We start from the raw sequence: 27749 nt of genomic DNA, 5'->3' as shown, positions 1-27749 counted from the left end.
AGAATAATAATAAAACAGACCCATAATAATGATGTACACAAACCAGAAATGTGGACAGATACACTCCAAAATCCTGGCCCAATAAAAATTGGTGTGTGGATATGTTGTATTTTCCTTTCTTTTTCTTTTTTTTTATTAGCTGACTTAAAATTTTCGAATAAAGGTGCGGGGGTTGTTATTTGACTGTACATGAGGCAAAATTATTAATAACATGCTTTTAATTAAAAAAAACGGCCAAAAATATCGCCCCTATATTTGGCCTACCGATGACGCTCTAGGTGTCAATATTTCAACCCTTCATGAGATTTAATGTTTTAACGGTACTCTGCTTCAATAGAATAATCTTGATTACTATTTTTGTCCGTTTTAAAACAATAGTCTTATTTGCATGAATAAATAACCATAGATAAAAATATTTTTATTTTTTATTATTATTACACAATTGTCACTATTTTTTACACTAATATACTCACAGAGGCAAAAAAATCTTTTACCGTACTTTTTATCCACTACCAATATAATATCAATATTGCTTAAATTCCGTGTCAAACACAACCCAAACTATAATTTTGGAACGGAGGAAGTATTAACTTTCAGCTTCGTTTAGCTTTTGTTGATTTAAGATTATAGATTTTTTGATCTACTAGTGAGATTGTGCAAAGGAATGTTAATAAGTTTAAATGTTTTATTACTGAAAGTTGTTAATAGTATATTTAATTCTTAAGTGATTTTTGTGTTTTTTCTTTTAATGTATAATTCTATGAAGGCCAATTTCCGATTACGAAAGAAATTTTATCGTCTAGTAGATTAGACGTTTTAAATATAGAAGATGAGATAAGAAACATTGGTGGTAATAGTACACAAACAGAACATTTGAATAATTGTTCTATCACTTTGAAAGAAACTTCTCAAATTGGAATAGAGTTTAAATAGCAAAAAGATGTGTATGAGTTTTATCTTGCTTATACTAAGAAAATGGGCTTTGACATAAAACGACAAAGTTTCATAAAAATTAAAGTAGGCATATAAGTGATGGATTATTTTCTTGTAATGCTGAAAGTAAACAGAGAAACATAAACGAAATATCTACATGAAAACCTTGCAAGCTATAACAAGATTTGAATTCAAAGCTATGATGAAAAATTTGTTTGAAAGACGGTGTGAATTATCAAGTATTTGAGTTCATGTTAGAACATACTCATCATTTGACCAGTCCTCGTAAAAGTCATTTACATGGATCACATAGAATGATAGATTATGTCCATGCCGCCCAAATTGATATTGTTGAATGTGAGGTATTTGCTCAAAAGCTTCACATGATCTTATGGTTAAGGAAAAAGGTAGCTGAAATGACATTTGGAGTGTATTTGTTTGGGGGATTGAGTTTTAAATTTAAATTTTTTGAGGATTTTGAAGTATAGATTTTTAAGTTGTGTTTGTTTGTATGTTTGAATTTTGTAATGATTATGTTAGAAGAAATTATTATTTTATTAAAAAATAGTATATTGATGTGATAATTTGAAATATATGATATTTAAATATTATTAAAAAAATTATAAATAATAATGGAAAGTGATGTGTTTCATTTTATATTTATAAATTAAATTTAAAATTATTTTTTGAAAAAATATAGCTAAACACATTTTTACTGCACTATTCATTTTTTTTAAAAAAAATATCATATCAAAAATATTTTTTTTCTCACAAAATATCAAATCAAATACTAACTTTTTACTCCTTTTTTTTCAAACTTCCAAATTTTCAAAAATCTCCATAAAAAAAAAAAAAAAAAAAAAAACTTCTATCTAAGCAAACCCTATATTTTTAAAAATTTATTTTATGACATTAGTGTTATTTTATCATGAATTTTTGCAAATTTGTACTATTTCTTATATATATTTTTTAAAATTATCAAATCAAACATTTATTTTTTTTTATTTTCTATATTATGGTAAAAATTAATTTAAAAATTAAAATATCATATTAATAACCATTTATATCGTCTTATACTACTATTTCAACTCAATTTTTTTATTATTATTATTTCAACCCGGATAGAAAATTTCAACCCAAACAAACACACCTTGAATATACATTTTTTATTTTGCATCGGTGGGATGGTGCCTGACAATTTTTGAAAAAAATTAGTTGTAGACTGCGATAAAGGAATGTAAGGTGCAGAATAGGAGAGTATTAGAGATTTTGGATTGAATTGAATCTACAGTAACTGTACAGTGGAAATACATTGGAGACCAAATGAACACACCCTTGATTCATCATGCAAGATTATAAGAATTACTTAGAAACCAAAAGAAGAAGTTGGGAATACCGGAGAAGTGCTAGAATTTGCAGGGGACGTAAAGTAAAGACCCAAATTTTTCTTATTCAATTCAACTAGATGAGGATGGATTGACTACGAATATATCTTGGGTTGATGGAAGAATGAAAAGCGATTATTCTGATTTTCGGTAATATAGTAAATTCTAATACTATATATATATAAAAAAAAAAAGATAGAGAAAATCGTCATTTGGCTTCATTTGTTAGTGTTAATCATCATAAGCGAATAATTTTTTTCAACGCAACATTTTTATATGACAAGATTATTTCATCTTTTAAGTGATTGTTTTGAATTTTTTTTTTTTTCACACAATATATGAGAAAAAGCCTATTACGATTTTGACCGATCAAGATTCTGCGATGGTAAATGCATTGGCTTTGACATGGCCTAAGACTTATCACAAGTTATGTATTTCACACATTTATCAAAAGAGTGCAATACTTTTGTGTTTTATTTTCGGAAACGATAAATAAATTGCAATTATTTAAGTTATTTTTTTGGTTCAATTTTTAGGTTATATATTTGGCACATTTATAAAAATACAGAAAAACACTTGAGTTTAAATTTGTTTGAACACAAAAGAGCTTTGTACATGACTTTTGAAGATGCATATGCGATTTTGACGAAGAAGATGATTTTTTGGTGAGTTGAAATAAAATGTTAGTAAATTATGAATTGATGGAAAATGATTAGTTGAAGTGATTATTTGAAGTTATGGAAAAGTGGGCATTTGTATATGGTTGTTCTTTCTTTTGTGCCTCCGATTCATCAAAATTCATAAAGATTGAGAGCTTCATATATAATTTATTTAAATGCAAATATCAATAAAATTAATCAATCTATTATATTTTTCTAGCATATATTACAGACAAAATTTATAGTGTCCGAAATAGAAGAACATAGCATATATTAAGTTTTTTTTCCTCTACAATAGCAACACATAATTAAAAGAAAAAAAGTCATAATAATACCATGATTTCAAATAACATTCCTATTAGAATATGAAATTAAAATTCTCTTTTCAATCATAAGAATGCATACATAATAAGGCAAGAATCCTGCGAATATCTTAAATAAGACAACTACCATAAATATAATATATTGCTTCTAAATATATTTTAACACCCCTCCTCAAACTCAAGATATGATCGAACAAACTTGAGTTTGTCAGAAGTGACCAAAAAAGATATAGCCGAAATCTTCCACGTATAAATCTGAATTTGCCAAGATTGATGACGTCCACCGGATCAGAGTCAGAAGCAGAACTCTCAACACCGTTAGAGTTGGAAACAGGACTCGCTCGCTCACAACGAAACTAGAGCCGGAAACAGGACTCGCTCACTCTATGGAGCTAGAGACGGAAACAGGACTCGCTCGCTCACAACAGAGCTAGAGTCGGAAACAGGACTCTCTCGCTCTCAATAGAGTTAGAGTCGAAAACATGACTCTCAACAGTATTAGAGTCGAAAGTAGACTCTGTCAGTGGAGTAGTAGAGACAAAGACGACATAAAAATAACACCATGATCGTGGATATAAACAATTACATTAATAAAAATAAAAATATATACGGAATATAACGGGTCATGGAGGTACCCAGAGAGAATTTGGCTCTGATACCATATTAGAATATGAAACTGAAATTCTCTTTTCAATCATAAGAATGCATACATAATAAGGCAAGAATCCTGCGAATATCTTAAATAAGACAACTACCATAAATATAATATATTGCTTCTAAATATATTTTAACAATTCCAAAAGTTTCATTGCAACAACTAACAAAACATATAAATCACAAAAATAAACATGAACAAGATGAAAGCTCTCTTAATTTATTTTTTTTTTATTTCGGCTCTCCAACTTTTTTATTTTCTTTTCCATCATTTTAATTTTTTTTCCCTTTCCCCTTCCAATTCATTCCGTAGTTGTAATAATTCGAGCATCTCTCCGTTGTCATTTTCCCAATTGAAAAGATCACAGTCACCGGGAGTACGAGCATTTGCGCATCACAAAAATTCTCTCTGGATTCTGTTCGTTTCTCAAAGTCAATTTTTGCATTGAAGTGCCGCAGGAACAAACCTCAGCCGAATTAAAAGAACCGGTAGATGAAGATGCCACACTTTCTTTTCAAATGTACAAGTGAGAAGATTATTGTAAAAAAAATATATAATCGTTAAAAACAAGCAAAAATTTTATACCAATATATAAAGTCAAATCCAAAATAACATAAAAACACAACAAATTTACCGTATATAAATCTTTCAAATTAGGTTGGAAATTTTTCATAATCTCTGCATATATTTTTTAATCTCAACTAAACATATCATATGTATATGTATAAAAAAATAAAAGGATTAAACAAAAATCTTTCTGCATTAACAACCAACCCAACCTTAAACCTAAATATTTTAACTTTAGTTGGATATTATCAAAAATGGCAAATACCAGTTTTGAAAGTATATACTCTTAAAATTACCAAAAGGTTTGGACAATAACATTAGGAATTTATATTCATTCACCCAAGAAACAAGTGAAATAAAATTACATGTCATCCACTTTTAAGCAAGCTCACTATTATTGATTCATCCTCTTGAATCTACTAATTGACAAAAAACAAAAAAATAAAAAAATCCAATAAACCAAAAATCAACTATGTAACTAATTTTTAAGAAAGCCAAAAAAGATAAAATTACACAAAACAAAAATCTACTCAAAAAATAAGCAACAACATACTCGAAGCTGACCAATAGTAAGGATGACGACGACGGAGTTCTCGCTGGAATTTTGCAGGATAAATTAGTAAAAATTAAAAAAAGGAAAGCACAAACAAACAAAACAAAATACGATGAAGAAGAGTACCAATGGAGACGACGACAAGAAGATGAAGGTTGGAGGCACCGACAAGGAGGAGCACCGAACCGCTGGAGATCTAGGTTGGAAGAGCAATTTTTTTTACTCCCTCCGTCCCGGTGCAAGGTTGTCGTTTACTTTTTGCACGTAGATTTTTTAATATTAGTATTATAATGAGTTGTAGTGAAAAGACAAAAATGTCCGTGCAATATAAAAGTAATAATATTTGTGTAATATAGTGTAAGTTGGAAGTGTATTTATTATGTTAAGTAGATAGTACCATTACTAAATTAGGAAATGGTAACCTTGTTTTGGGACAAATGAAAATAGAAAATGACGATCTTTCAACGAGACAGAGGGAATATTATTTTTTTTAAGCACTTGATCTGTTTTGAAAATAAGTGGAGAGGATGGGAGAAGAAAAATACCGAGCGTGACTATATGACCCACAACACCATACTAAGTAGATGTTCTAGTACTTTTTATAATGTATGTTATAAAATAAAAAGAGTCAAAACGTAGGATTAAGAATGGATAAATCTAATGAAAATATCAAAATATTGATTTACTGTACAGTATCATATAGAAAATACCGAAAAATTCGATATACCAAAATTTCCATAGTATCGGTACCGTACTGTAAATTTTGGTACGATATCAGTATGAATTTTAGAGAAATTAAATATTTCGGTATTATACCGTACCTATAATATTTTAATTAAATAATTTAATTATTAATATAAATAATTAATTTTATATAAAAAAAAACAAAACCTAACACACCTCACAAATACAAACAGAAATAACAAAAAAAAACTCTAATTCTTCTCTCTTGTATTTTAATTTTCTTTTTTTTTTTCAACTTTTTGCCCTATTTCTTCTTCTTCTTTTTTCTCTCTCATTCCTTCTTCTTTCTTTAAATTCTTAGCCTTTTTTTTATCCATCATTCCTTCTTCTTTCTTCAAATTCTTGGCCTCAATTCGATTCTTCTTCTTCTTCTTCATTTTTACTTCTTCTTTCAACTTCTTCGCCCGGTTCTTCTTCTTCTCCATTTTTACTTCTTCTTTCGACTTCTTCGCCTACTTCTATTATTCTTCTCTATAGTATTCTACTTGCTTGTGGTGGTCATTGCCATAATTTTATTAATTATATCTTAATAAATAATAACTATTTATTTCGTATTTAATTCACTCTTACTTTAAAATGTAGTAGTAATTTTTTTTTAATTTTAAAATGACATAATTAAATAAACTTCATGATCCATTACAAAAAAATCTCAAGAGTACACAAAGCACTGTTTTTCGCGTACAAACGCTAAGGGTATTATAGTCATTCCACTCAACTATACAAACTTACCTATTTCAGTGCTCTTCTCTTATCTTCTTTCTGGACCATATAATTACATAATCCATTGCTTTCATTCTCACTCTTTTCCTCCTAATGGCACACAATATTCTTCTTCATCATCATCATCATCTTCTTTTTCATCATCATCATCATCATCTTCTTCTTCTTCTTCTTCTTCTTCTTCTTCCTTTGCAGATTGGCAGCCATGGCAGCAGCCTGTATAATTCAAACCCCATTTCTCCCTTCTTCCCTCAGCCACACCCAAACACAGCTCCATTCTCACTCCTCCATTGCAATGCCAAGAGGAGTAAGAAGAAGAAGAACATCATCAACACCACATGATCAGAGGGGTAGTCTAACCAAGTGCAATATCAGCCTAGGCGACTTCATCGGAGGGGACCTGGTCCGGTTCGATCTCGGCCAGTGGCTGTCCGACGTCGAGGAGCACAAGGCCCTTGCTATATACCCCCCGCACGAAGGCGGGTACGAGGGCCGCTACCTCAACAGGCTTATCTACAAGGGGTACCACTTCTTGGACCTGTCCGCGCGCGGATTGGGCGATCCCGAGACCACCCTCACCAAGTTCCATCCTGTTTGCCCTGTACGTTGAGCTTTCGTTCATCGCCGGGCGTCGAAACGTCCTTTTTAACATATCATTTATGAATCCTTTTCAGGCTCATGTCGGGAAGCAGCCTATCGCGAGATGGTACTTTCCTCCGGAAGTGGATTACCGGCTCTCGTTGCTCCCTCCCAACGCCAAAGGGCTCGTGGTTTGGATCATTGAAGCCAAGGTTTGGTTGTTGTCTCGATGATTCGTTGTCTGGGGATTTTTCGGAGACTTGATGTTGCATGTGCAGGTTTTGTCGAAGGCTGAGCTGCAGTTTCTTGCTATATTGCCGACGTTGAGGCCGAGAGTCAGAGTTATTGCAGAATGCGGCAACTGGTAAGGATTGCAGCGATGTCCATTTGTACCTGGAAAAATTTGTTTAGTAACTTCAGTTTCATCTGCAGGAGAAAGTTCATGTGGAAGCCATTGAAAGAAATTGCAGAATTACCAGCAACGGGAAGCGCATAGATGTTCACCAAGGTGAATGAGAAAACGGAGGATAAACATCATTGCAGTAACTCTATTTGTGTATAAACTGGATTTCATCGATGCAACAAAATACTCCCTCCGTCCACTTGTAAAGTTTACATTTATTTTTTGCGTGTTAATATTTGAATATGAATTATTATATGAAAATGTAGTACAAATCAAGAAAAAATGGCAAAAATATTTCTATTAGTGTCTTATAATACTAATAAAATGACGTTTATACAAAAAAAATTATTCAAATATAAAAATATTTTTAGTGTTAAATACAATGACGTAAAAGGTAAATGTAAACTTATTAAGTGGACGGAGGAGTATTACTTAAATGATGAGCTAGCAAATAGAACAAGTGTCGCGAGCGATGATCATTTCAAACATATAAATCCGAAACCAGCATGTCTTATATTCTACTAAATTCGACAGAACTCATTATAAAGGATGTCTCAGGCAATTAGAAGGTAAGAGTTGTGATGTTACCATGTCTCGAAGGCTGAGGAAAGAATTTAGACAGACGGGTGTAAAATCAAGATCAATAAGCTGTTTTCGGAAGCGCAACTTATATATGAATCCAACAGCTGCAACATGCGATCAACAAACGCATAAAAATTAATCGTATAGAAAGAATTAAAATCTGATACACGAGCCATTTACACCACAGATCAATATACTTCCACTTTTGATTCAGTATATTTACATCATAGTTCATCTAGCATAGTAGCATACTTACACTACGATTCAGTATATTTATACTCAATAATTTAAAACGGTTCTTACGTAGTTCAACAAATCTTTTTATCCCGTTTAACAGTACAGTTCAGAAATAAATTCAGCACAAAATCTACCTCCTTACATCAACTTCGTTAAGTAGATCCACATGTTTGTCCATAAAAAAATATACATCTTTTATCCAAGTACATACCTATAAAATAAAACCAAACTTTATCTTTGAAGTCAGAAACTAAAGTTAATCTCCCGTAGCCTCCAAGCCTTGTAAATGAAAGTTCCTTCTTAGGCATCCATGGATATATCAATTCAATAATGTTATATACACTCTTAAAGGGACCGACCGTCCATTATTTGCTTCAGTTCAAGCTCAACTATGATGCATTTACAATTATTACGAGCCAAACTGTTCATATCAATCCATGCTAGTGCAAGCAGCTCCAAGGAAACGTACAGTCGTAAGATTTTCTAGACAGTGTTGTAATGTAGTAGAAGGTTCTAATAAGGAAAAGTGTCGGTACCGGCTGATTGTGCACGGATGAACATCCACTGAATACCTTTTGTTTATGCACAACTTGGATCTCTGAACATATGTACTCGAATCGCTACGCGATGATGCTGCCATAACAAAACACAATTTCTTGGTTAAATCCTGTATATCACAGCAAATTAATCGATATAAAGAAGAATAACCAGGTTGTTACCAAACAAATTTTTAAAAAGCGAAAAAAGACGAGAAAACCTGTCCTCTTGAACTCTTTACAGTTTAAAAAACACAATTAACACACAAAATTTCTCTCAACAGCCCGTAAAGCCAATTCATTTTCCTCTTCAACTTAATACTTCCTCGCGATCTTCTCACATGTCCATATATATATCCATGAATGTTTATCTCACCACAACAGCAGATCAAAGGAGAGCTTTCCAAATATTCAAAGAAACTCGAGAGCAGCACAAAAATGGACGATAAAATCATTACAAACAGGCAGCAGATGAAAGAAACATTAGAACATCTTTCAATTAACAAATGTTATTTTAACTCCACGGATAAAATTGCCTAACCAAGTTAACGTAAAATTGCCAACAATCCCTTGAAAGCACATAGCATACGGTAGTGTTTCAGATGTATTTATAAGCTACAAATTACGTTACTTAAATGGGACAACCTTGTCATCTCTTATATGGCTTGAGGTGAAACTCCTTAAATTCGGAACCAAAAGTTATCGATTCTTCCTCAAGTTTCTGTTTCAATCTTCTCCAAGTCCTCAGCATATCTGCTTGAATCAAACCACGATACAATGTCTCAAAAGTGATCTTCTGTGGAAGAAACCCCTTCTCAATCATCTCCACGAAAAACTGGCACGCCTGTCTCCATTTCCTTCTCTCACACAATCCATGAACCAACATGGTGTAAGCATCTAAATCAGGCCCGATCCCACTAGCAAGCATATCCTCCCAAATCTCCCATACAAGACTCATTTTACCTAATTGCATCGACATTCCTAGCAATATATTATACGTATGCATATCTGGCGAAAGCAAAGAATCATCCTCCTTCATCCTCGTATACAATTTCATTGCACCCTCCACATCCTTCCTCCCGCGATACTCTTTGAAAAAGCAATTGTACGTTTCTGCCGGGGGACTAATCCCATTTTGCACCATCTCATCTAACAACTCTGCGGCATCATCCATCCTCCCACAAGAACAAAGACACTTCACAACTGAAGTATACGTCGCCACTGTTGGACAAATCCCATTTTCTTTCATCATCGCCAATTTGTCCAAGCACAACTGAGGCTTGTGTGCCCTGCTGTAGACATGAAGCACAATCGAATAACTCGTCACATCGGGTTCCAACCCCCGGCTGCGCATCTGTTCGAACAACTTCTCTGCTTCCCTGATCACCCTCTCAAACCTTCCTTCTGGATGCAAACTAGATCGTCGACAAACACCATTCAATAGCACATTGTATGTAACCACATTCGGCTCGATTATCCTCTCCATCATCTCACTCAGAAACTTCTTTCCCATGTCAATCCTCCCCACTTTGCACCATCCATAGATCAAAACAGTATACAGCTTAGCATCAGCTTCTAGTCTATACTTCTCCTTGTTGAATACTTCCATGGCCACCTTAACATATCCGTATTTACAGAGAGTGTCCATTAGATAGCAGAAAAGGAAACTGAACTGTGGCTCGAAGATGTCATTGCCGAGGAAAGCGCTCATGTCGTAGAACGTACGAATTGCGGTCCTCGTCAAGCCGGCGGAGATCAGCCGCCTGATCAGGACGAAGAAAGTCGTGAAATCGGAATTGCTGCCATTTGTGTCCATCTGCTGTATCATCTGCCACGCGACGTCGAATTGGCGAACTTTGCACAAAATATCGATGATGATATTGAACGCCGCCGTGTCGAGGAGCGGAGAGCGATCGGGAGGGTGGTGCGACTGGGCGTACTTGAAGAAGGCGAGGGCGATCTTGGAATGGTGGCTCAGACGGTGGAGGGTTTGGTGGATTAACTCCGAGGACAGAGAGACGCCGCTGAGCTGGAGAGAAGACTCCATGTGATGGTACGGGTTGTGGTGCCGTATCAGGATTTGCGAGAGTGAGTCCGCCGGTGGCGAGGGGTGCCGCGGCGGGAGAGAAGGTTTCCTGATTGGGACGGATGGTGAAGGAGACGGATTCTGATCTTCCAAGTCCGAGAAACTGTAGAAGAGCCGCCGCAGGTGAGGCGGTTTTGCTTCGACGACACGGCGGCGGAGGACGTTAGCTAACGCTGCCATTTGCCGCCGGAAGTGGTTGTCAGTCGTCACCGCCATGGCTGCGGCAAACAAATGAGGAAAACCTAAAGCCTAAAACCCACACCCGAACCCGAACCCGCACCCGGATCCGAACCCAAATCAGATACGGGTTATTAATAATTAATTTTATTTTTTTTTAATGAAAAAAAATTACAAACCCTAGCCGTACCATCTTCTATATAAAGCGCATTACCATCTGCTGCTCAAACCTTAGTGCAGCTGCGGCGACAACAATGGGTGAGTGCCTTCTCCTTTCGTCGGCAAAACCCTAAGATCTGTTCTTGTCGATTTTGTTGTTGCTAATTGATTTGGTTTCGTTATTGTTGATCGTTTCGTTATCGCAGGTGCCTACACGTATGTATCGGAGCTATGGAAGAAGAAGCAGTCCGATGTGATGCGGTTCCTGCTTAGGGTTAGGTGCTGGGAGTACCGTCAGCTCCCCGCCGTTGTGCGCGTCACCCACCCTACTCGTCCCGACAAGGCCCGTCGTCTCGGCTACAAGGCCAAGCAGGTGTGTGTATGGACTGCGACTATTGATTCCGCTGTCTTTGGTTTGTTTTACAGAATTTGTTGATGGCGTGATTTCTCTAGATTTGAGTTAGCCTTGGTGTTTATAATTGGTGAAATTGTTCTACTACTCTGTTTACTAGATTTTGCGTCTGTATCTATTTGAATCGACTGATCTTTGTGATTTGAGTTTCTTTTACATTAAATCGTTGTTGGTTTCAATATCCAATTATTGATCTGGAGTGCATAGAATATGGTTTTGGTGAAGTGGGGTGTGATGTTATATTGTTTTAATTACGGTCATCTTGTGTGTTATATATGAACGATTGAGTACCAATTCATTCTCTTCTTTCCATGAACATCAAGGAACAATTTTCTGTCATCTTTCTTGAATCAGTCAAATGGAAATCAATCTTTTATACGATTATGTCTCATGATTATGATTTGAACATTAATTTTCTTGAGATCTTTTTCTAACAATCCAGGGGTATATGTGTTGTGCTTTGCGGTGTATATTTCCATGCGGATGAACTTTTTTTTTTTTTTTTCTAGTATAACTACCATCATGAGATTGATCCCTAACTATGTAAAATATATGCCAATGCTGCGGTATCGGTAGCTTCATATCTTTTTACTATGTTTATATACACTATTCTTGGCTGGTTGTTGTGGCAGTTTTTCATAGATTTTTCTGTTTTCATCTTGATAATCTATCTTCTGTTCCAGGGGTACGTTGTTTACCGTGTCCGTGTTAGACGTGGTGGAAGGAAGAGGCCAGTTCCCAAGGGCATTGTGTATGGTAAGCCCACCAACCAGGGTGTCACTCAGCTGAAATTCCAGCGCAGCAAGAGGTCTGTGGCAGAGGAACGTGCTGGAAGGAAACTTGGAGGTCTTAGGGTTCTGAATTCTTACTGGATCAATGAGGTTTGCATTTAAATGTCTTTATACTATCATCCCTTAAGTTCTCATTAACTAATATCTCGAAAAGAATTGGACTTTGCACACTCAGTACTTCAAATCATTTCGTTGATCCACCAATCAATTTAAACTCTTTTCAGGATTCAACCTACAAATATTTTGAAGTGATACTGGTCGACCCGGCCCATACTACCATTCGCAACGATCCGAGGATCAACTGGCTTTGCAACCCTGTTCACAAACACAGGGAGCTCCGAGGTCTTACCTCTGCTGGGAAGAAGTACAGGGGTCTCAGGGGAAGGGGCCACCTGCACCACAAGGCTCGCCCCTCTCGGAGGGCCACCTGGAAGAGGAACCAAATGCTCTCCCTTCGTCGCTATCGCTGATCTTCCAGAAGTTCTTGGAGGTTATATCTATTTTCATTACAAATTCAAATCTTGTTTGCGCTTGTTTGTAGGAATTTTGGAGCACTTGGGGAGAAGTTTACATTTATCTGTCGAACTTGGGTTTTAAATATTTCTGGATATGGATATTGAAATGTGCTCTGCTTTTTTGCATCATGAAAACCTTATTATCTTTTCTGGATATCTATTTTTTTGTTAGATGAATGTGGCTCAGGTTGGTATTGCTTTGGATTATTATGTCAGTGTGTTTCCTTTGGGTTTTATTAGGTTTGAGTTTACAAAAATAGTTCCTTTGGGCATGGACGAAGATAAAAGTTATATCATCTCTCCGTCTCAAAAGTATAGTCTTATTGATATTATATAGGTAGTTGGTAAAAAAATAAGGACAAATGACTTTTTTGCCTTTGTGAATATATTAGTATAAAAAGTAGTGGCAATTGTGTAATAATAATGAAAATGTAAGAATGATTTTACGGTGATATGGTTATTTATGAAAATGAGATTATTGTTTTGGGACGAACAAAAATGGTAAATAAGATTATTGACGGATAGAGTATATTTTATTGAAAAGTAAAAAATATAATCAAGTTATTTTTGAAAATTTAGTTAATTTAAAAAAAAAAAAAGATAGAAAAGATGTGTCTATTTCTTTTGAAGAATTTTAAGTTTTATACTAGGATTTTGTATTCGATGAATAAAATATGCTTTTGTTCATCACAATTGATGCTTATTTTTATTTTTGTAACAATCGGTAAAAATGATTAAATCAAAACATATTTAATAAATATAAATTAATTTAATTAATTACGTAATATACAACATCATGAATGACTATTTATTCTCTCGCTTCAAAAAAATAAATATTTTTATCTATATTTAAGATTATATATTTTTTATAAAATTAAGCTATGTTAATTATAAATAAACAAAAATATTATTTGTATTTTTTAATTGCTATATAATTTTTAAATATTTAAATATATATTTTAATTTTTTTAATTATACATTAAATTTACTTTAAAAATATAAATATTATTAATTATAAAAAAATAACATTATAATTAATTATTATTAATTAATTAAACGTTATCATCTTAAATTACCGGAGAGTATTTTTTAAACATTTTATCAAATATTATTATTTAAATTTTAAATTCAAACCAATAAAAAAAATACACCAATAGTTGACAAACGAAGTATTTTAATATAATACTATATTTTTTAAAAAAAAAAATAGAAAAAAATTAATTTTAATTAAATTAATTAGTTATCTTAATTTATAATTAATTATATTATAAAATAATTATTTTTATTAATATATTTTTAATTATCTATTAATTATATTTTTGAACATTCGTGAGACGGAGTAGTCTCAGTTTTGATTAAATAAAAAAAATTATCATTTTAATTTCATTGTAAATAATTTAAAAATTGTAGTTACATTATTTACGTGGATGTAATGGAATGGATGTGACTGTGGCTGTTATACTTAAAATTTCACTATTTTGACATATAGTTTTTAAAAATATATATGTTAAATTTATAATAATTTATATAATTAAAATTTAAAAAAAAAATCAACACTAATCTCAATATAATGATAATATATCAATTTTGATTTTAGCATTAAAAGAAAAAAAAAATTGAAAGATTTTACCAAAAATTATAGTATTATTTATATCTAAACTTTTCCTCTACGTCAATATATTTTTGTGTTAATATTATAAAATTATGATGATATGGATATGTTTACAAAATACTATACGATGTGATTCTATTATTTTTATTCATTTTTCAAATGTTAATTTGCAACGAAAGTGGCAGGGACTATTTGGTAATAGTATTAATCTATATAATTTTTTAGACTATGATAGTAATTTATTTCCAAGCAATGCATAAAATTTCAATATTTTCCTCTTGGCACATTAATCCCTCTCTAGTTAAATACTCCATCGGTCCGTGACAATAGCCATCTTCGACGCCTCAGGTCCATCTACTATACATGGTTCGTCTAGTGTGATTTTTTCATTAGGCCTGGTTTGCAGAATATTAAGTTCGGCCGGGGGTTTACTCAGTGTGCATTTTCGAGTAGCAGTTGCGGATTCTCACATTATCCAATAAATAAATAAATATTTTTTTCTATTAAATGCCTTAGCGTCTGACACGAGGGACTTTCTTCGTCCTTCGAAAATTATAGTTTTACGCAGTGACCTACGTTCCGACGTCAAAAGTATGGAAGGCTTGGAAGATGGCTTTGTGTAGACGACGGTACTTGAAGGGTACTTTTTCTCCGTCTCTCTCATTTTTCATTGGCGCCAAAAAATTTCTCTCTCATTCTCTCCCTCATCTTTCGCCCCGTGAAAGCTTTTCTCTCTTCCCCTATCTTCCGTCCACCTCAAGATGGGTGGAATGAGCTATTGTGAGGTTTTTTATAGGGATGTCAATTCGTGTTTTTGGGTTGTGTTCGTGTTGGGTTGAGCCATGGAGATAACAAAAAAACTGTCAACTCGAATCCGACTCGAACTTTGACCTGAAACCCTAGATCCGAACACGACACGAATTCTTTCAGGTCGGGTTCAGGTTGACTTGAATTAATTTTAAGTCACTCGAAATCCGAACAAATCCGACACGAAACAGACCCGAAGATTTTTTTTAAAAAAAAAATTGACCTAAAAAATATCATTTTTATTTTTATTTTTATATTATTTTATATTTAATATATAAATATTATAAATTAAAATAATAATAATAAAAATTTCAGGTCAACCCTAAACACAAATCCAAAACCTAACCTAATTTTGATATTAATTTTTTTCTTTTCAAATTCGGATCGACCCGATTTTTTTAAAACCCGAAATATCCAAACCTGAACCTAAAAAATTTCAAGTCGAAAATGTTCAGTTTTTCGGATCAGGTTTACTTTTGGCACCCCTAGTTTTTCTCATATGTTATTTTTCTATCCATCCACCTTTAAAAATAAGGTTTGACACCCCTTACTTTTCGATGTTTTTTCCTTTTTTTTTTTTTTTTTCTAAAAGATCACTGTTTTTGCTCTGAGCAAGTTGGCCATCGATAGCCTAGCCACCAATATGACACAACAATAAGGTGGGGAGTTTGCGACGGAGGCGGATTCAAAGAGAATAGCCGCACAAAATAACTTCAGACAGCTGAGCCGGGGCGGATGTGATGAACTAGCGCTCAATCGTCACGGCAACATTGACATTTCGATGCAAGACCAAATCTGCGCAGGATAGCATCCACAGGGATCCATAAGAAAACTGACATAATTGGCACCGAGAGGCACAACCACAGTCGGCCTTTAGAAGATGTTTGGTAAATAGTTTTTTTCAAAAGCACTTAACTTATTGAAAAGTTTTTAGCTGACTAGCAAATCAACTAATTTTGTTGTTTGATAAATTAATGTTTTTAATTAACTTATTGAGTCCAAAAAAACTAATTTTGAAAAAGTTAGTATATCCAGCCCCAACGTTTCATATTAGCTCTTTATTTTAATTTTTTAATTAGTTGTAAAGTGGAGACCACGATTACTAAAAAAAAAAAAAAAAGCAATTGTTTTGAAACTGACGGAAATGAAAAAATAAGACAATTTTTTTGAGACGGATGTAGTATATATTTTTCACAAAATATTTTAACAATAATAAAAATAAATATCTTAATAAAGATTTCCTAATTTTTAAAATTAATAATAAAATTCTAAAAAAATCTACCAATCGAAAAAATTCAACTAAATATTTTAAAACTAAAAATGTAAAATGTCTTTAATTGTCCGTAAAACAACTAATATATAAGTGTTATTTTACGAAATACTTGAGAATCGAATAAGCTAACACTTAAAAACTAAAAGCTAATGGTCAAACACTCCCTTACTCTTTGCTCAGTTATTTATTACTTATTTTAATCCCTTAATCTTTGCTCCGTTATTTGTTACTTATTTTAATTTAGCATTAAAATATTATTATTTTTTTATTTACGTGTGTAACTAAAGTTACACGATTCTCCTGGAGAGAGGGTATATAGCCTGTTATTAGGTGAATCTCACCATAAATGTCTACACCAATTAATTCATATAGAGAAAAATTTAAGAAAAATTATTTGATTATCAATTATTTATTGGAGGTAGTTGAAACTTGTTAACAAAGTTATAAAAAAATGATCTGCTTTCTTCATTTTGTATTTTTGAATAAATATATTTTTTATGTTAAAATTATAAACTGTGTTGATAATATAAAAAATAATATTTTTTATATTGAATTATTACTTTTTATGAGTAAGTTTATATTATATATATGAAATTAATACATATATATATATATTGTATTTTTTAATAAAATTTATGAAAAATCGTTCTACATAAATCTACTATATGAACAAACCCAATATATAAGGTGAGATGACATTGACATAATAGCCCTCCATCTCTTACCAGTTTATCTATTTTTCTATTTTGATCAGTCCTATAACAAAGTATCCCTTTCAATTTACAATATATTACACAAATGTTATTATCTTAATATCATACAATACTAATAAAGTTAGTTTTGTCACTTTACCTTTATTTCGACTGCAACATAATATAATACTAATATTTCCAAAAAGCAAATGAATATATAGACATGGATGGAGGAGTATATCAATGCATAATGATTAAGTTGAAACCATCAACATATATCCGATGATCATTTCAAATTCCTAACATAAACTATAATATAACTAAAGAGTTGTTTGCAGTTGTTCTAAATCTTAGAAAGTTTGAGCACCATAGTCTACTAGTAAAGAGTGGATGAGCCATTTGAGTGTATATACTACTACTATATATGAGTAAGACCCTTGAGAGTGTATATAATTTGTACAATTTGTATCTAAGTGTGTAGTGCCTATTGATGCATGTTATAAACAAGTGTGAGTTTACTATCCTAAACATGAAAAGCTTCAAGTACCAAATTACTTTCATTCAAAAATGTAATGTTCTGTGGTCACAAAGAAAACAAACACTGCTCTACACTCACAAGTTAATTTGCAAGGAAGGGCCAAAGAAAGGAAACCGACTTACAAGTGATTCCGGAGATAAGATAAATACAAGCTGATACCTGAGGATTCGATGCTTCCATTTACCGTATAGATACACAACCTAGCTCAAGAGCCCGAAACTCCTCAGTCACAGGTCCGGGTTGACTCCATTGCTTGCAAAAAAATGAAAATTGTATTGTGAGTAAGCATTGGGCATATTCTGGTCGAATAGTGCCTGATCCGATGACTAGAACAAGAACTTACTGTCGCAATGTTCACACATTAATTGCCTCTTTAGTAGGGTCTTCGGAAACTTCTTCATCACGGTTGACACTGGTCTGATGGAGTCTCTGTTCCCGGGATTTCCTCCTGTTTGATTCAAGAATAATGAGGAGGGCTGTTATGTCAGCAGGGCTCACTCCACCGACCCTACTTGCTTGCCCGATTGTTTGTGGCCTTACCTGTAGGAATAAGGATTTTTGTAAGTCTATGTAATGATCATAAAATAATTCAACGGTGTGGATTTAGGGAACTCGCGAAAAGGGATATTGGATCATTGGAAATGGAGGATTTTGGTCAGCCTATTGTATTGGTTCTAGATACATTCATAGACTCATATCGTTGTGGCAAATGATAGCATCGGCAAACCAGATCAGCGTACCTTTGACAACTTTTCACGAGCTTCATGCGACAAGGTTGTCATTGCATAATAATCAAGATCCTCTGGAATGCGTCGGTGCTGTTGGTGAGCCATCTGTACACAAATGACAGCAGGCCATAATCGAAACTTGTAGGTGTCAAATGATAATATGCAAGAATCAGCCAGATCATAAATTGGTTGATAGAACAACAGGTTGTGACAAAATATCTTTTTAGTACAAATTTACAAAAATCACTTAAAATGGTGGAGATTGGAATCCCATATTGGAGCAGGCAATAAGCACTTATGCCATGAATTCATACCTGCTGGAGTTGGTTCTGCTGCCGTATGATAAAGCCCTCATACTTGATATCTATCTCGACGCATTCCTTCTCTACTCTAGATAGTGAATCATTTCCATATCCATGTTTGTCAAAAACTTTGTATGGCACATGTGGCTTCTTTAGGAGGCTTTCTAACGTTGATGAATCCTTCACGGGTTGCCCAGAAAGCTCACTAACTTCAGTGGCTAGATCTCCTCCTGAAGCAAACACAGGGAGGAGTAAATTCGGGGCTATTTTGGTAAGGAGAAGATCTCCTTTATAAAAAAAATTAAGTTCACCATCAATTTTGATAAAGATCCCTTTTTTCCCTCTCTTCTTAATGATCTTAGTTCTTCTAAACGATTACTGCCATCCACTTTAAACAACATACAACTGCAGCATCTATACAACGAACATACTAAATTGTTGGATATGTGAATTGTTCATCAGATGCTCTTTAGATGCATCAAATTGAGTCCATAGATTAAGTTCACAGCATAGTCACAGCACTGCACCATACATATTTCCTTTTTTTCCCATTTCTTTTTGTCTATCACTGTATACACTTCAAGTCATATGAAGAATCCATTTTTTTACATAAACAATAAATAAAATCCTACCACTTAAGTCACCTATATGTGGATTTAGCTAATTGAGATATCATTCGGATTTCCCAATTCTGTGTATTTAGAAGTAAAACTTGATTAAAAGATGCTTTATTATACCTAAAATACTATATAATTTTTTATACTAAACAAGATTTTTTAAATAAAAAGGTAAGAACTTGTATACTTCTGATGAATAATGGAGTAATTCACGCCATTCTGACTTATTGAAAAAACCCAAGTCATATTTCTCACTGAATGCTGGCATGAACAAAAATAACAAAACTCGTAAGTTTTAAATGACAATAAAAATAAACCTGAAACCCTGACTATCTTCAGTCGTTTTTTTTCTTCAGCAATTCGAGCCTGCTTCTCCAGATAAATAGTCCAACAATAGTCATCAATCAATCCAATTTCACGTCCTAGAGGTGTGAGTCGGCTGTCAGCATTATCAGATCGGAGAAGCAGACGATGTTCAGAGCGACTGAAATAAGAAAGCAAGCATATTACTGATAGAAAGCTATTATAAGAAGGAGAAGTATGAAAGTTAATATAGGGTTGGCGTCATATGCAAACCACAAACCCTGAAAGAGGTATTATTAATGCATAATATGAAAACATTACGAAAAAATAAAAAAAATAAATTGAACAATAGCTAGTCTTCTGCAATAGTCATTCCCAATAATGTGGAAATTGAACAGCCACATGTATAAGATGCATATTCATTACAAAAAAAGAAAAACATTTGTGCAGCCTTCATCTAATAGATATTTTTCGGCTTTGCTTTGTTTTTGAGAGTGGAGATACTGGATTAGCATAATCAGACAATCTCAATGAACACCAGAAAAGTGTTCATCACTACTGGAAGAACTGGCAGCTGCAGCAGTGCCGTCCAGTTCTGGCAGCTGATGGGCTGGTAGCGGTCCAATGGTAACGGGTAAATTTGTATCCACACTTGTAGAAAGTATGAACCTATATATTACGCGGGTTGTATTTGACTTAACCTAATCTTCCATCAGTCCTACACATTCTATTATCTTCATCTTGTGTTCGGTTACTTTCAATTAATGGTGAGTCAGCCCTATGGTTTAATAGGGTCATTAGGGTTAGAATTCTTTCAACTTTTGTCCCGTAGGCGTGCTTTCTCTCGGTTAGAATTAATGTGATTTTTAGGGTTAATCTAAAGCTAATCGATGAAGCACAACGCACAAAGACTAAAATGCAAGTTGACGCACAAGCACTTGGAGATTGATTTACCTAGTTAGCATGCGATAAGGCTCTCGGAGGTCCTTTGTCACCAGATCATCAATCAAAGTGCCAATGTAACTGCTTTCCCTCTCCAGAACAATTAAAGATTTACCATCTGCATGCCTTGCAGCATTTATTCCAGAAACAATTCCCTGAAAATAGAGATATTATCATATAATATGTGTCCCGAGAAGTACACATTACTGGCACTTAATGAAATCTATTAATAATGGTGCAAGTATGAACACCTGGGCAGCAGCTTCTTCATAACCAGTTGTCCCATTTATTTGACCAGAGAAAAAAAGTCCTTCAATTTTCTTTGTCATGAGGGATCTAAAACACTGATGTGCAGGCAAATAATCGTATTCCACAGCATACGCTGGCCTCAACATTGAACAATTTTCAAGCCCAGGTAAAGTTCTCAAGAGCGGAAGCTGTAGCCTCTCAGGTAATCCTGTAGAGAATCCCTGTAAGATAATTGAATCATAGTGGCAGCTTGAAATGATGAAAAATTTTGCTCGTGCATACAAAGACTAATATTAATTATATGAAAAGTGAAAACATAATTTGATTTCCTATCCCTATCCCTCTCCCCCCCCCCCCCCCCCCCCCACCCCACCACCACCCAAGTACAATTTACAGGAAAAAGATCCTCGTGGTTTTTCATGCCTCCAAATGAATAATCAAAACCATATAGTACAGCAAGTATCTGTTAAGACCTCAAGGAGCACAAGTAAACTATAATATCAAAATCTCCACCGAACATTAGTTTACAAAAATCCATAGGTAGAACTTAATCACCAAACCGCTAACTGTGGGCATTAGTATTTATCAAATATATTTTTTCTTGCCCTATGACTTTGGAGGAAATTATTTTTATAAAGATACATGAAACCTCATACTTTCAAGCATGATGTTTTGGAACATCTTAGCATTAACATTTTGAGGAGCTGCAAGAAGAATATTATCAAGCAAGATAACGCAAGACAAAAGATTATATATATGGATAAGTTTCAAACATATGCACTAGTTCGTATAGATAAGAAGATATGTTGGCATACATATCAAAGGCCGATATCTAAAATACCTGCACATAAAGTTCAGGCACAGTTCGACCTTCCGGTTCTAGAAAAATTTGATGTGACTCTTTATCCTGAAATCTAACAATCTGAAAAGCAGCGGAGTTATATCAGGATAAACTACATATATACCTGTAGATATAAGCCTCATACACAAGAAAAAATTCAAATTTGATGTTTTCCATACATGTGAGATAATTGAAAGTATCACACCTTATCCTCAATGGCAGGGCAGTATCGAGGTCCCTTAGCTTCCACCCATCCTCCATATGTAGGGGTTTCATGCAAGTTATCTTTGATCAGTTGATGGGTCTTCTTTGTGGTGCGTGTAAGATAGCAGCACATTTGTTCTCTTGTAATATGATAATTAGGATCAAAGCTGAACCAGTTTACCTGTTTGTTATGGTACCAGACTTAGTACATGTTTGGCATAGTAATATTTGCAATAAATAAGATAAAAGCCCCCAATGATTCCGTAGACCCGGGGAGTGGGTGAGATAATCCTACACAGCAGTGATATATAGCTTATAATATATTGTCATATACACCTTGAAATTTGAATCATAGTAAAAACACAAATTTACCACAAGATTCTGGTTTCACCAATGTACAATAGAAGAGATGATAAAAGTTTCCATAGATTATTAACACATTACTCAAACAACCAAAAAAAGGTTTTGTTCACCCTCTTTAATTATCTTTAATGCAAGTATAAATATCATTAATGAAAAAAATCATGAGTATAACTTATTGACTGGATTCCAGAAGATGAAAACACAGGATATGTGCAAGGATGCCAGTTATTCATCAAACATTAAGGGTCTGTTTGGTACAGATAATTGACAACAGAAAAATGGAAGTTGAGAAATAAATCAGTACTATTTTTTTTTTTTTTTTTTTATCTTTATTAGTACTATTCAATTTTTATAAACTTTTAAAATTATATTATTTCAATTTTACAAAAATCATATTAAATTTATTATTCAAGTATTTAATTTTTACGATTTTTTAAAAAATTGTACTAAAATATAATTTTGCGAAACATCGTATATAATTTATAATTTTTAAAAAAAAGCCTTAAAACTCTGTTTTGTCCAATTAATCAGTTATTCTTGTTCGATCCATACAAATAGCTGTAATTTTTTTTTTTATATTTCTCAATTGAATTTTCTATTTTACCAATTAAGATAATTAATTTTCATTTCCTACACAATTCCTTTTCTCTGCAATTTTATTCTCTACTCTTATTTCTCTACAATGTCATTTTCTATACCAAATGCCCTCTAAAAAGAAGCCCAGTAGAAGAAAACATAAGCTTATATCTCACAACTGCTACTGAAACGAGATATAAAAATAAGTGAGATGACCTCTTCATCTCCATGCTGAGGCTCTAATCCAGAGAAATCTACTGTGCGGCAATCTACACGTGCAGGTGTTCCAGTTTTCAATCGATCTGTCTCAAACCCCAACTGCTGCAAGTTTTCTGTCAGACCATGTGAAGCTGACTCACCAGCTCTCCCGGCCGGCATGGAAGTCCTTCCAACCCATATTTTTCCACTCATGAAAGTGCCAGTAGTAAGAACAACAGAACGGGCAAGAAAATTCATGCCAAAGAATGTTCGAACACCTTCCACATTGTCATTCTTCCCCAACAAGATATCTGTCACCATAGCTTCTCTAATGGACAGGTTTGGTGTACTGAAACAGATCTTAGTAGTTAGAGAATAGCGGTAGTATATCCGACTAGAAATTTTGTGTTCTCTTATCAGTTTAGCTATGATTGGTTGTAGTTCAGCTAAGCTATAATCTAAGGGCATGATCTAAGATGCAAAAATCACATGGTGGTAAAGAAAGAAAAAGGTTCATAATCTAAGATGCATAAAACCACATTGTGTTTTTTTATCAGTTTAGCTATGATTGGTTGCAGTTCAGCTAAGCTATTATCTAAGGGCATGATCTAAGATGCATAAAATCACGCGGTGGCAAAGAAAGAAAAAGGTTCAGAACAAATACGACTCTAGATGCTTTGATATTCAATATATCATTATCTAGCAGCTGAATATAAATACCATTTTGCATTGTCTAGCAGGTGGAACATATTGGATTGTCAAAATCTAGTATCAGTCACAAGGACATACTGATTATTTCCAGCTTATGAAAGGAGCAGCGAGAGATTTCACATCAAACTGTCAAAATGAATCGAAAAAATCTTGAACTGTTGATCTATCCAGTTAAACAAATCCCACTAACTATGACATCTGTATAAATTCCTGTACAACACACAGACCAGACAGATTTGACACAGTATAGCTAGGGTGCCTTCCAGCATACCTTTAGGAGTTCCAAGTCATGTCTTTTGATAGTTTAAGTTAGGAACCCAGTGATCCAATCGGATTTTAGGGTCTAGACTCAAGATTCTCCGGTTCAAAGGCTCATATATCTATTTGACAATTTATTTGCTGGTATGCAGCCATTCACCTAAGACATATGTTCACACTTCGCCAACCATAGGAAAATCCTTAAAGTGTAGTATTTAAATAGGAAAATAAAAGATGTCTTCAAAGCGAATGAATGAACTTACCTCTCCACAATTTTCTTCATTTCTAAAGCATATTCCCTTTTATCAGTTTGTGCACGCAGTGCCCTAACAGCAGGCCCCCGTGACACATTTAGGACACGCTTTTGTAAGTAACACCTGAAGTTCAAACAAACACCATCCCTTAATTAAAGGATAAATAAACAAATGAAATTAACCATTAATCACACCTGAAGTCTAAGCAGGTCCCATCCCTTATTTACAGAATATATAAACAAATGGAACTCTACATCAATCAGCAACTGCACATGTATCGCAACCATGAAAAGCTTTGCCGCTATATGTGCAAACATGCTTTTGTAAAATGTAAAATCTTAGTTAAACAGCTAGGTGTATATGATTGTAAATTCGGATTGGAGAAGATTCATTCAATAGGATCACACATCAACAGTCAAGTTTCCTAGATCTTGAAACTATCTTCGTAAACGCATATCCAGAAAACACTTGTTTCTCATTATTTATGCATTAGCTATTCAGGGGTGCTTCTTTCTATAGTTCCTTCCTGATCAAAGATTTTAATTCTAGGCTTCTTCAACCAGTCCTCTGCATGCATCAGCGTTCGTTAGCCACTTCGGAATGTCTCAAGTAGGAAAAACAAACTAAAGCATAAATTTATTTCAAATCAGATTTATGTTTACATTATGGGTTTGTTCTTTGAGCTTTATTCATTTTTATTAATTTTTTAACTATGCAATCTTTTACAATTTGCCTCCAAAAACATCATATCCAACAATTATTTCAACACAAAGAGAGAGAGAGAGAGAGAGAGAGAGAGAGAGAGAGAGAGAACACACCCTTTATAAAGATTGTAACACGTGAAAATAAAAAAGTATAAACATGAGAACAACACATGGTAGAGCAATTGGAAAAGAATGAAACCTCCTACCATCCATAATTCATGAAGAAAATTTCAAACAATACAAGTCATATTGCTCAAGCATATATAAATAATCATGATGCCATTAAATTAACAAGTAAACTTTCAAAAGACAATAGAAATCGATCTAACCAATAATCTGCTAATTGCAGCTTGTTTTACCTATCAGCTACCTTTCCGATTTCACCACCAAGGGCATCCACTTCATGGACGAGTTGAGACTTTGCAGGGCCACCAACAGCTGGATTGCAGGGCTGAATTGAATCCAGGAAATTCATGAGTACCCAATAATTAAAGCAAAAAGTACAAAAATAGTTTTGAAATGACCTATAGTTACGTGAGTTTCTGAGGACGAAAAGAATTAGTCAACTAACCTGCCATGCAATGCGGTCAATATTTAGAGTTAAAAGAAGTGTTTTTGCCCCTAAGCGAGCAGATGCAAGGGCCGCTTCGCAGCCTGCATGTCCACCACCAACAACAATCACATCAAACCTTTCATCGGAAGTGTTGTCATGGGTGCTCCAGTCTGCGAACAAATAAAAAATGCAAAAGATGAATAGTTTCAAAGAAAAGGAATACAGCAGCCATATCTCATAGTTGCAAAAGTTCAGCTCAGAGTCATTGTAACAAATGAAGCAGATTAAAAACAGGGAACAACAAGAACAAATATTTTCCAATACCAATCTTGTCCGAATGTCGCTACAATTAGTTCCCTATAAGTACAACATAAAGAAACAACATAATTCTTATGGATATCAAATGCTCTAAAAAATTTAAATAAAATTCGAACTTTACACCTTCCCTTGCAGTAACAAGTACCATTTTACAGTGCACCAACTTCGCTCTAATATATCCAGGTCAAAAAAAAATTGATAATGGCGCAGAAGTTTCTTGCATTAGTGATAGCCATTTCAAAAACATGATCAAATCCATAAACTATAGCACCATTAAAGATAACTCGAGCTCGGATGAAAAAAATATTCAACTTTCAACAATTACTACCTTAACACGCTCGTCTATAAAAGAAACACACGGACATAACCCGTTCGACGAAAACACAGTAAATCAGCAAAAAGCACAAACACATTATACCATGAATCGAGGATGCTGAGGCACAAAACTTTCGTCCCTTAGGGCGTGAGAAACCACGGGAAACGTGAAACGACCAGCTTGGAGCAAATTGCAACTTCAGGCGATGTCTAACAAAGGCGCGGGACGAAAAGCGCGAGGCACAAAAAGGCACTTGTGAGGCAAACCGACTAAATTGCAGAACAAGAGAGGAGGCCATCGGCGAGATCCCGAAAATCCGGCGGTCTTTTCAGCGACAGAGACTGCCGCGCGCCATGGAAATGGAGAGTTTTGCCTTTGATAGGATTTGGCGAAGGGATGTGGTTTATTGGTTATCAACAATTACTTCTATTGGAAAAACTCATTTTTGTCCTAATATATATACATATATATATTCTTATTAATATCATAATTATTAATTTTATCTCATTAAAATATATTTGTATTAGATGACTACAAGGGTGACTGGCTGATTATCAATACTTCTGAACCGACCATGTTTTATAGGGTAATTCTAATATAATTAAAATTTTTACATATTTTATAAATTTTTATATCTGAATTAAAATTGATACATTTTAATTATATTAAAATTACTATTAATTTTTTTTATTTTAATTATATCAATTATCTTAAATTCAAAATATTTTTTTTTATTCTGAATCGACCATGTTTTATAGGGTAATCCTAATATAATTAAAATTTTTACATATCTTATAAATTTTTATATCTGAATTAAAATTGATACATTTTAATTATATTAAAATTACTATTAATTTTTTTTATTTTAATTATATCAATTATCTTAAATTCAAAATATTTTTTTTTTAAAAAAAAATAACAAATAAATAAGATTTTAGACTAAAAGAGGAGTCGGCCAATTAAACATGACCTTGTGAAAACATAGACGTGTGTAAATGTACACTGAATTATACACGGCGTGTGACAACATTATGATAACTAGTTTTGATGTATATAGTCAATTACAGGGAATTTTTGTTCGAAGATCGAGATGTAATGAATTATTGAGAGCGATCAGATATAGTAAAAAATTTATGGTTGTAGACCCTGAATTGTTATCATAAGTATTTATACTTTTTGACCGTTGAGTTTTCAGGAAGAACACAGGGATTTTAAGTCAAGTATTGATCTTACGAAGCTGTGGAAATGCAGTAAAATGACCCGCTTCGAAGCGGGTCTAAATCTTAATCTAAAGAAAGCTGGAAAGGAAAACGGTAAAAAGCGGAGCGGTGGTTAGCGGGCACGATGCCAGCAATGGATGAGCGAGAGAGACAC

The 27749-nt window shown here is 33.7% G+C and overlaps 4 protein-coding genes and 1 long non-coding RNA gene across 10 annotated transcripts; 3 read left to right on the top strand and 2 right to left on the bottom strand.

Moving 5' to 3' along the window:
• Nucleotides 1-6602: 6602 nt before the first annotated feature.
• Nucleotides 6603-7782, top strand: LOC127253616 (NAD(P)H-quinone oxidoreductase subunit N, chloroplastic). The gene is made up of 4 exons (XM_051278275.1): nt 6603-7140; nt 7214-7330; nt 7397-7482; nt 7551-7782. The coding sequence occupies exons 1-4, from the start codon at nt 6745-6747 to the stop codon at nt 7612-7614; spliced, it is 663 nt and encodes a 220-aa protein (XP_051134232.1). The 5' UTR covers nt 6603-6744; the 3' UTR covers nt 7615-7782.
• Nucleotides 7411-11202, bottom strand: LOC127253615 (pentatricopeptide repeat-containing protein At2g13420, mitochondrial-like). 4 transcript variants are annotated; one of them, XR_007839283.1, is made up of 4 exons: nt 9522-11202; nt 8877-8973; nt 8110-8207; nt 7411-7511 (listed from the first exon to the last, which is right to left on the bottom strand). XR_007839283.1 is itself a non-coding variant. In XM_051278273.1 (2 exons), exon 1 carries the CDS (start codon nt 11176-11178, stop codon nt 9526-9528), a length of 1653 nt encoding a protein of 550 aa, XP_051134230.1. In that variant the 5' UTR covers nt 11179-11202; the 3' UTR covers nt 7411-8973; nt 9522-9525. The 4 variants fall into 4 exon arrangements, 1 of the variants encoding a protein (XP_051134230.1); XR_007839282.1 differs by having other exon boundaries at nt 8110-8973; XR_007839284.1 differs by lacking the exon at nt 8110-8207.
• Nucleotides 11203-11303: 101 nt separating this feature from the next.
• On the top strand, nt 11304-13172 carry LOC127253617 (60S ribosomal protein L15). The gene is made up of 4 exons (XM_051278276.1): nt 11304-11397; nt 11505-11671; nt 12394-12591; nt 12726-13172. The coding sequence occupies exons 1-4, from the start codon at nt 11394-11396 to the stop codon at nt 12969-12971; spliced, it is 615 nt and encodes a 204-aa protein (XP_051134233.1). The 5' UTR covers nt 11304-11393; the 3' UTR covers nt 12972-13172.
• Nucleotides 13173-15148: 1976 nt separating this feature from the next.
• LOC127253702 (uncharacterized) lies at nt 15149-20598 on the top strand. Its single transcript, XR_007839309.1, has 3 exons — nt 15149-15268; nt 16028-16322; nt 20382-20598. It is a non-coding gene; the product is annotated as an uncharacterized LOC127253702 (long non-coding RNA).
• LOC127253700 (uncharacterized) lies at nt 16095-26800 on the bottom strand. Of its 3 annotated transcripts, XR_007839308.1 has the most exons (15): nt 26478-26800; nt 25760-25911; nt 25548-25639; nt 24494-24607; nt 23280-23610; nt 22126-22305; nt 21921-22001; nt 21082-21300; nt 20843-20985; nt 19903-20069; nt 18981-19198; nt 18679-18771; nt 18282-18478; nt 18098-18190; nt 16095-16230 (listed from the first exon to the last, which is right to left on the bottom strand). XR_007839308.1 is itself a non-coding variant. In XM_051278415.1 (14 exons), the coding sequence occupies exons 1-13, from the start codon at nt 26671-26673 to the stop codon at nt 18293-18295; spliced, it is 2172 nt and encodes a 723-aa protein (XP_051134372.1). In that variant the 5' UTR covers nt 26674-26800; the 3' UTR covers nt 17939-18190; nt 18282-18292. The 3 variants fall into 3 exon arrangements, 2 of the variants coding, with proteins under 2 accessions (XP_051134372.1, XP_051134373.1); XM_051278415.1 differs by lacking the exon at nt 16095-16230 and having other exon boundaries at nt 17939-18190; XM_051278416.1 differs by lacking the exons at nt 16095-16230; nt 26478-26800 and having other exon boundaries at nt 17939-18190; nt 25559-25639; nt 25760-25906.
• Between the last annotated feature and the right edge of the window lie 949 nt (nt 26801-27749).

This window comes from Andrographis paniculata, unplaced genomic scaffold (genome assembly GCF_009805555.1).
Source record: "Andrographis paniculata isolate CXL003 unplaced genomic scaffold, ASM980555v1 Contig51END, whole genome shotgun sequence".
In the NCBI taxonomy this organism is placed as follows: Eukaryota; Viridiplantae; Streptophyta; class Magnoliopsida; order Lamiales; family Acanthaceae; genus Andrographis; species Andrographis paniculata.
Note: the sequence above shows the minus strand (reverse complement) of the source record. Positions and strands in the feature narration are given on the sequence as shown.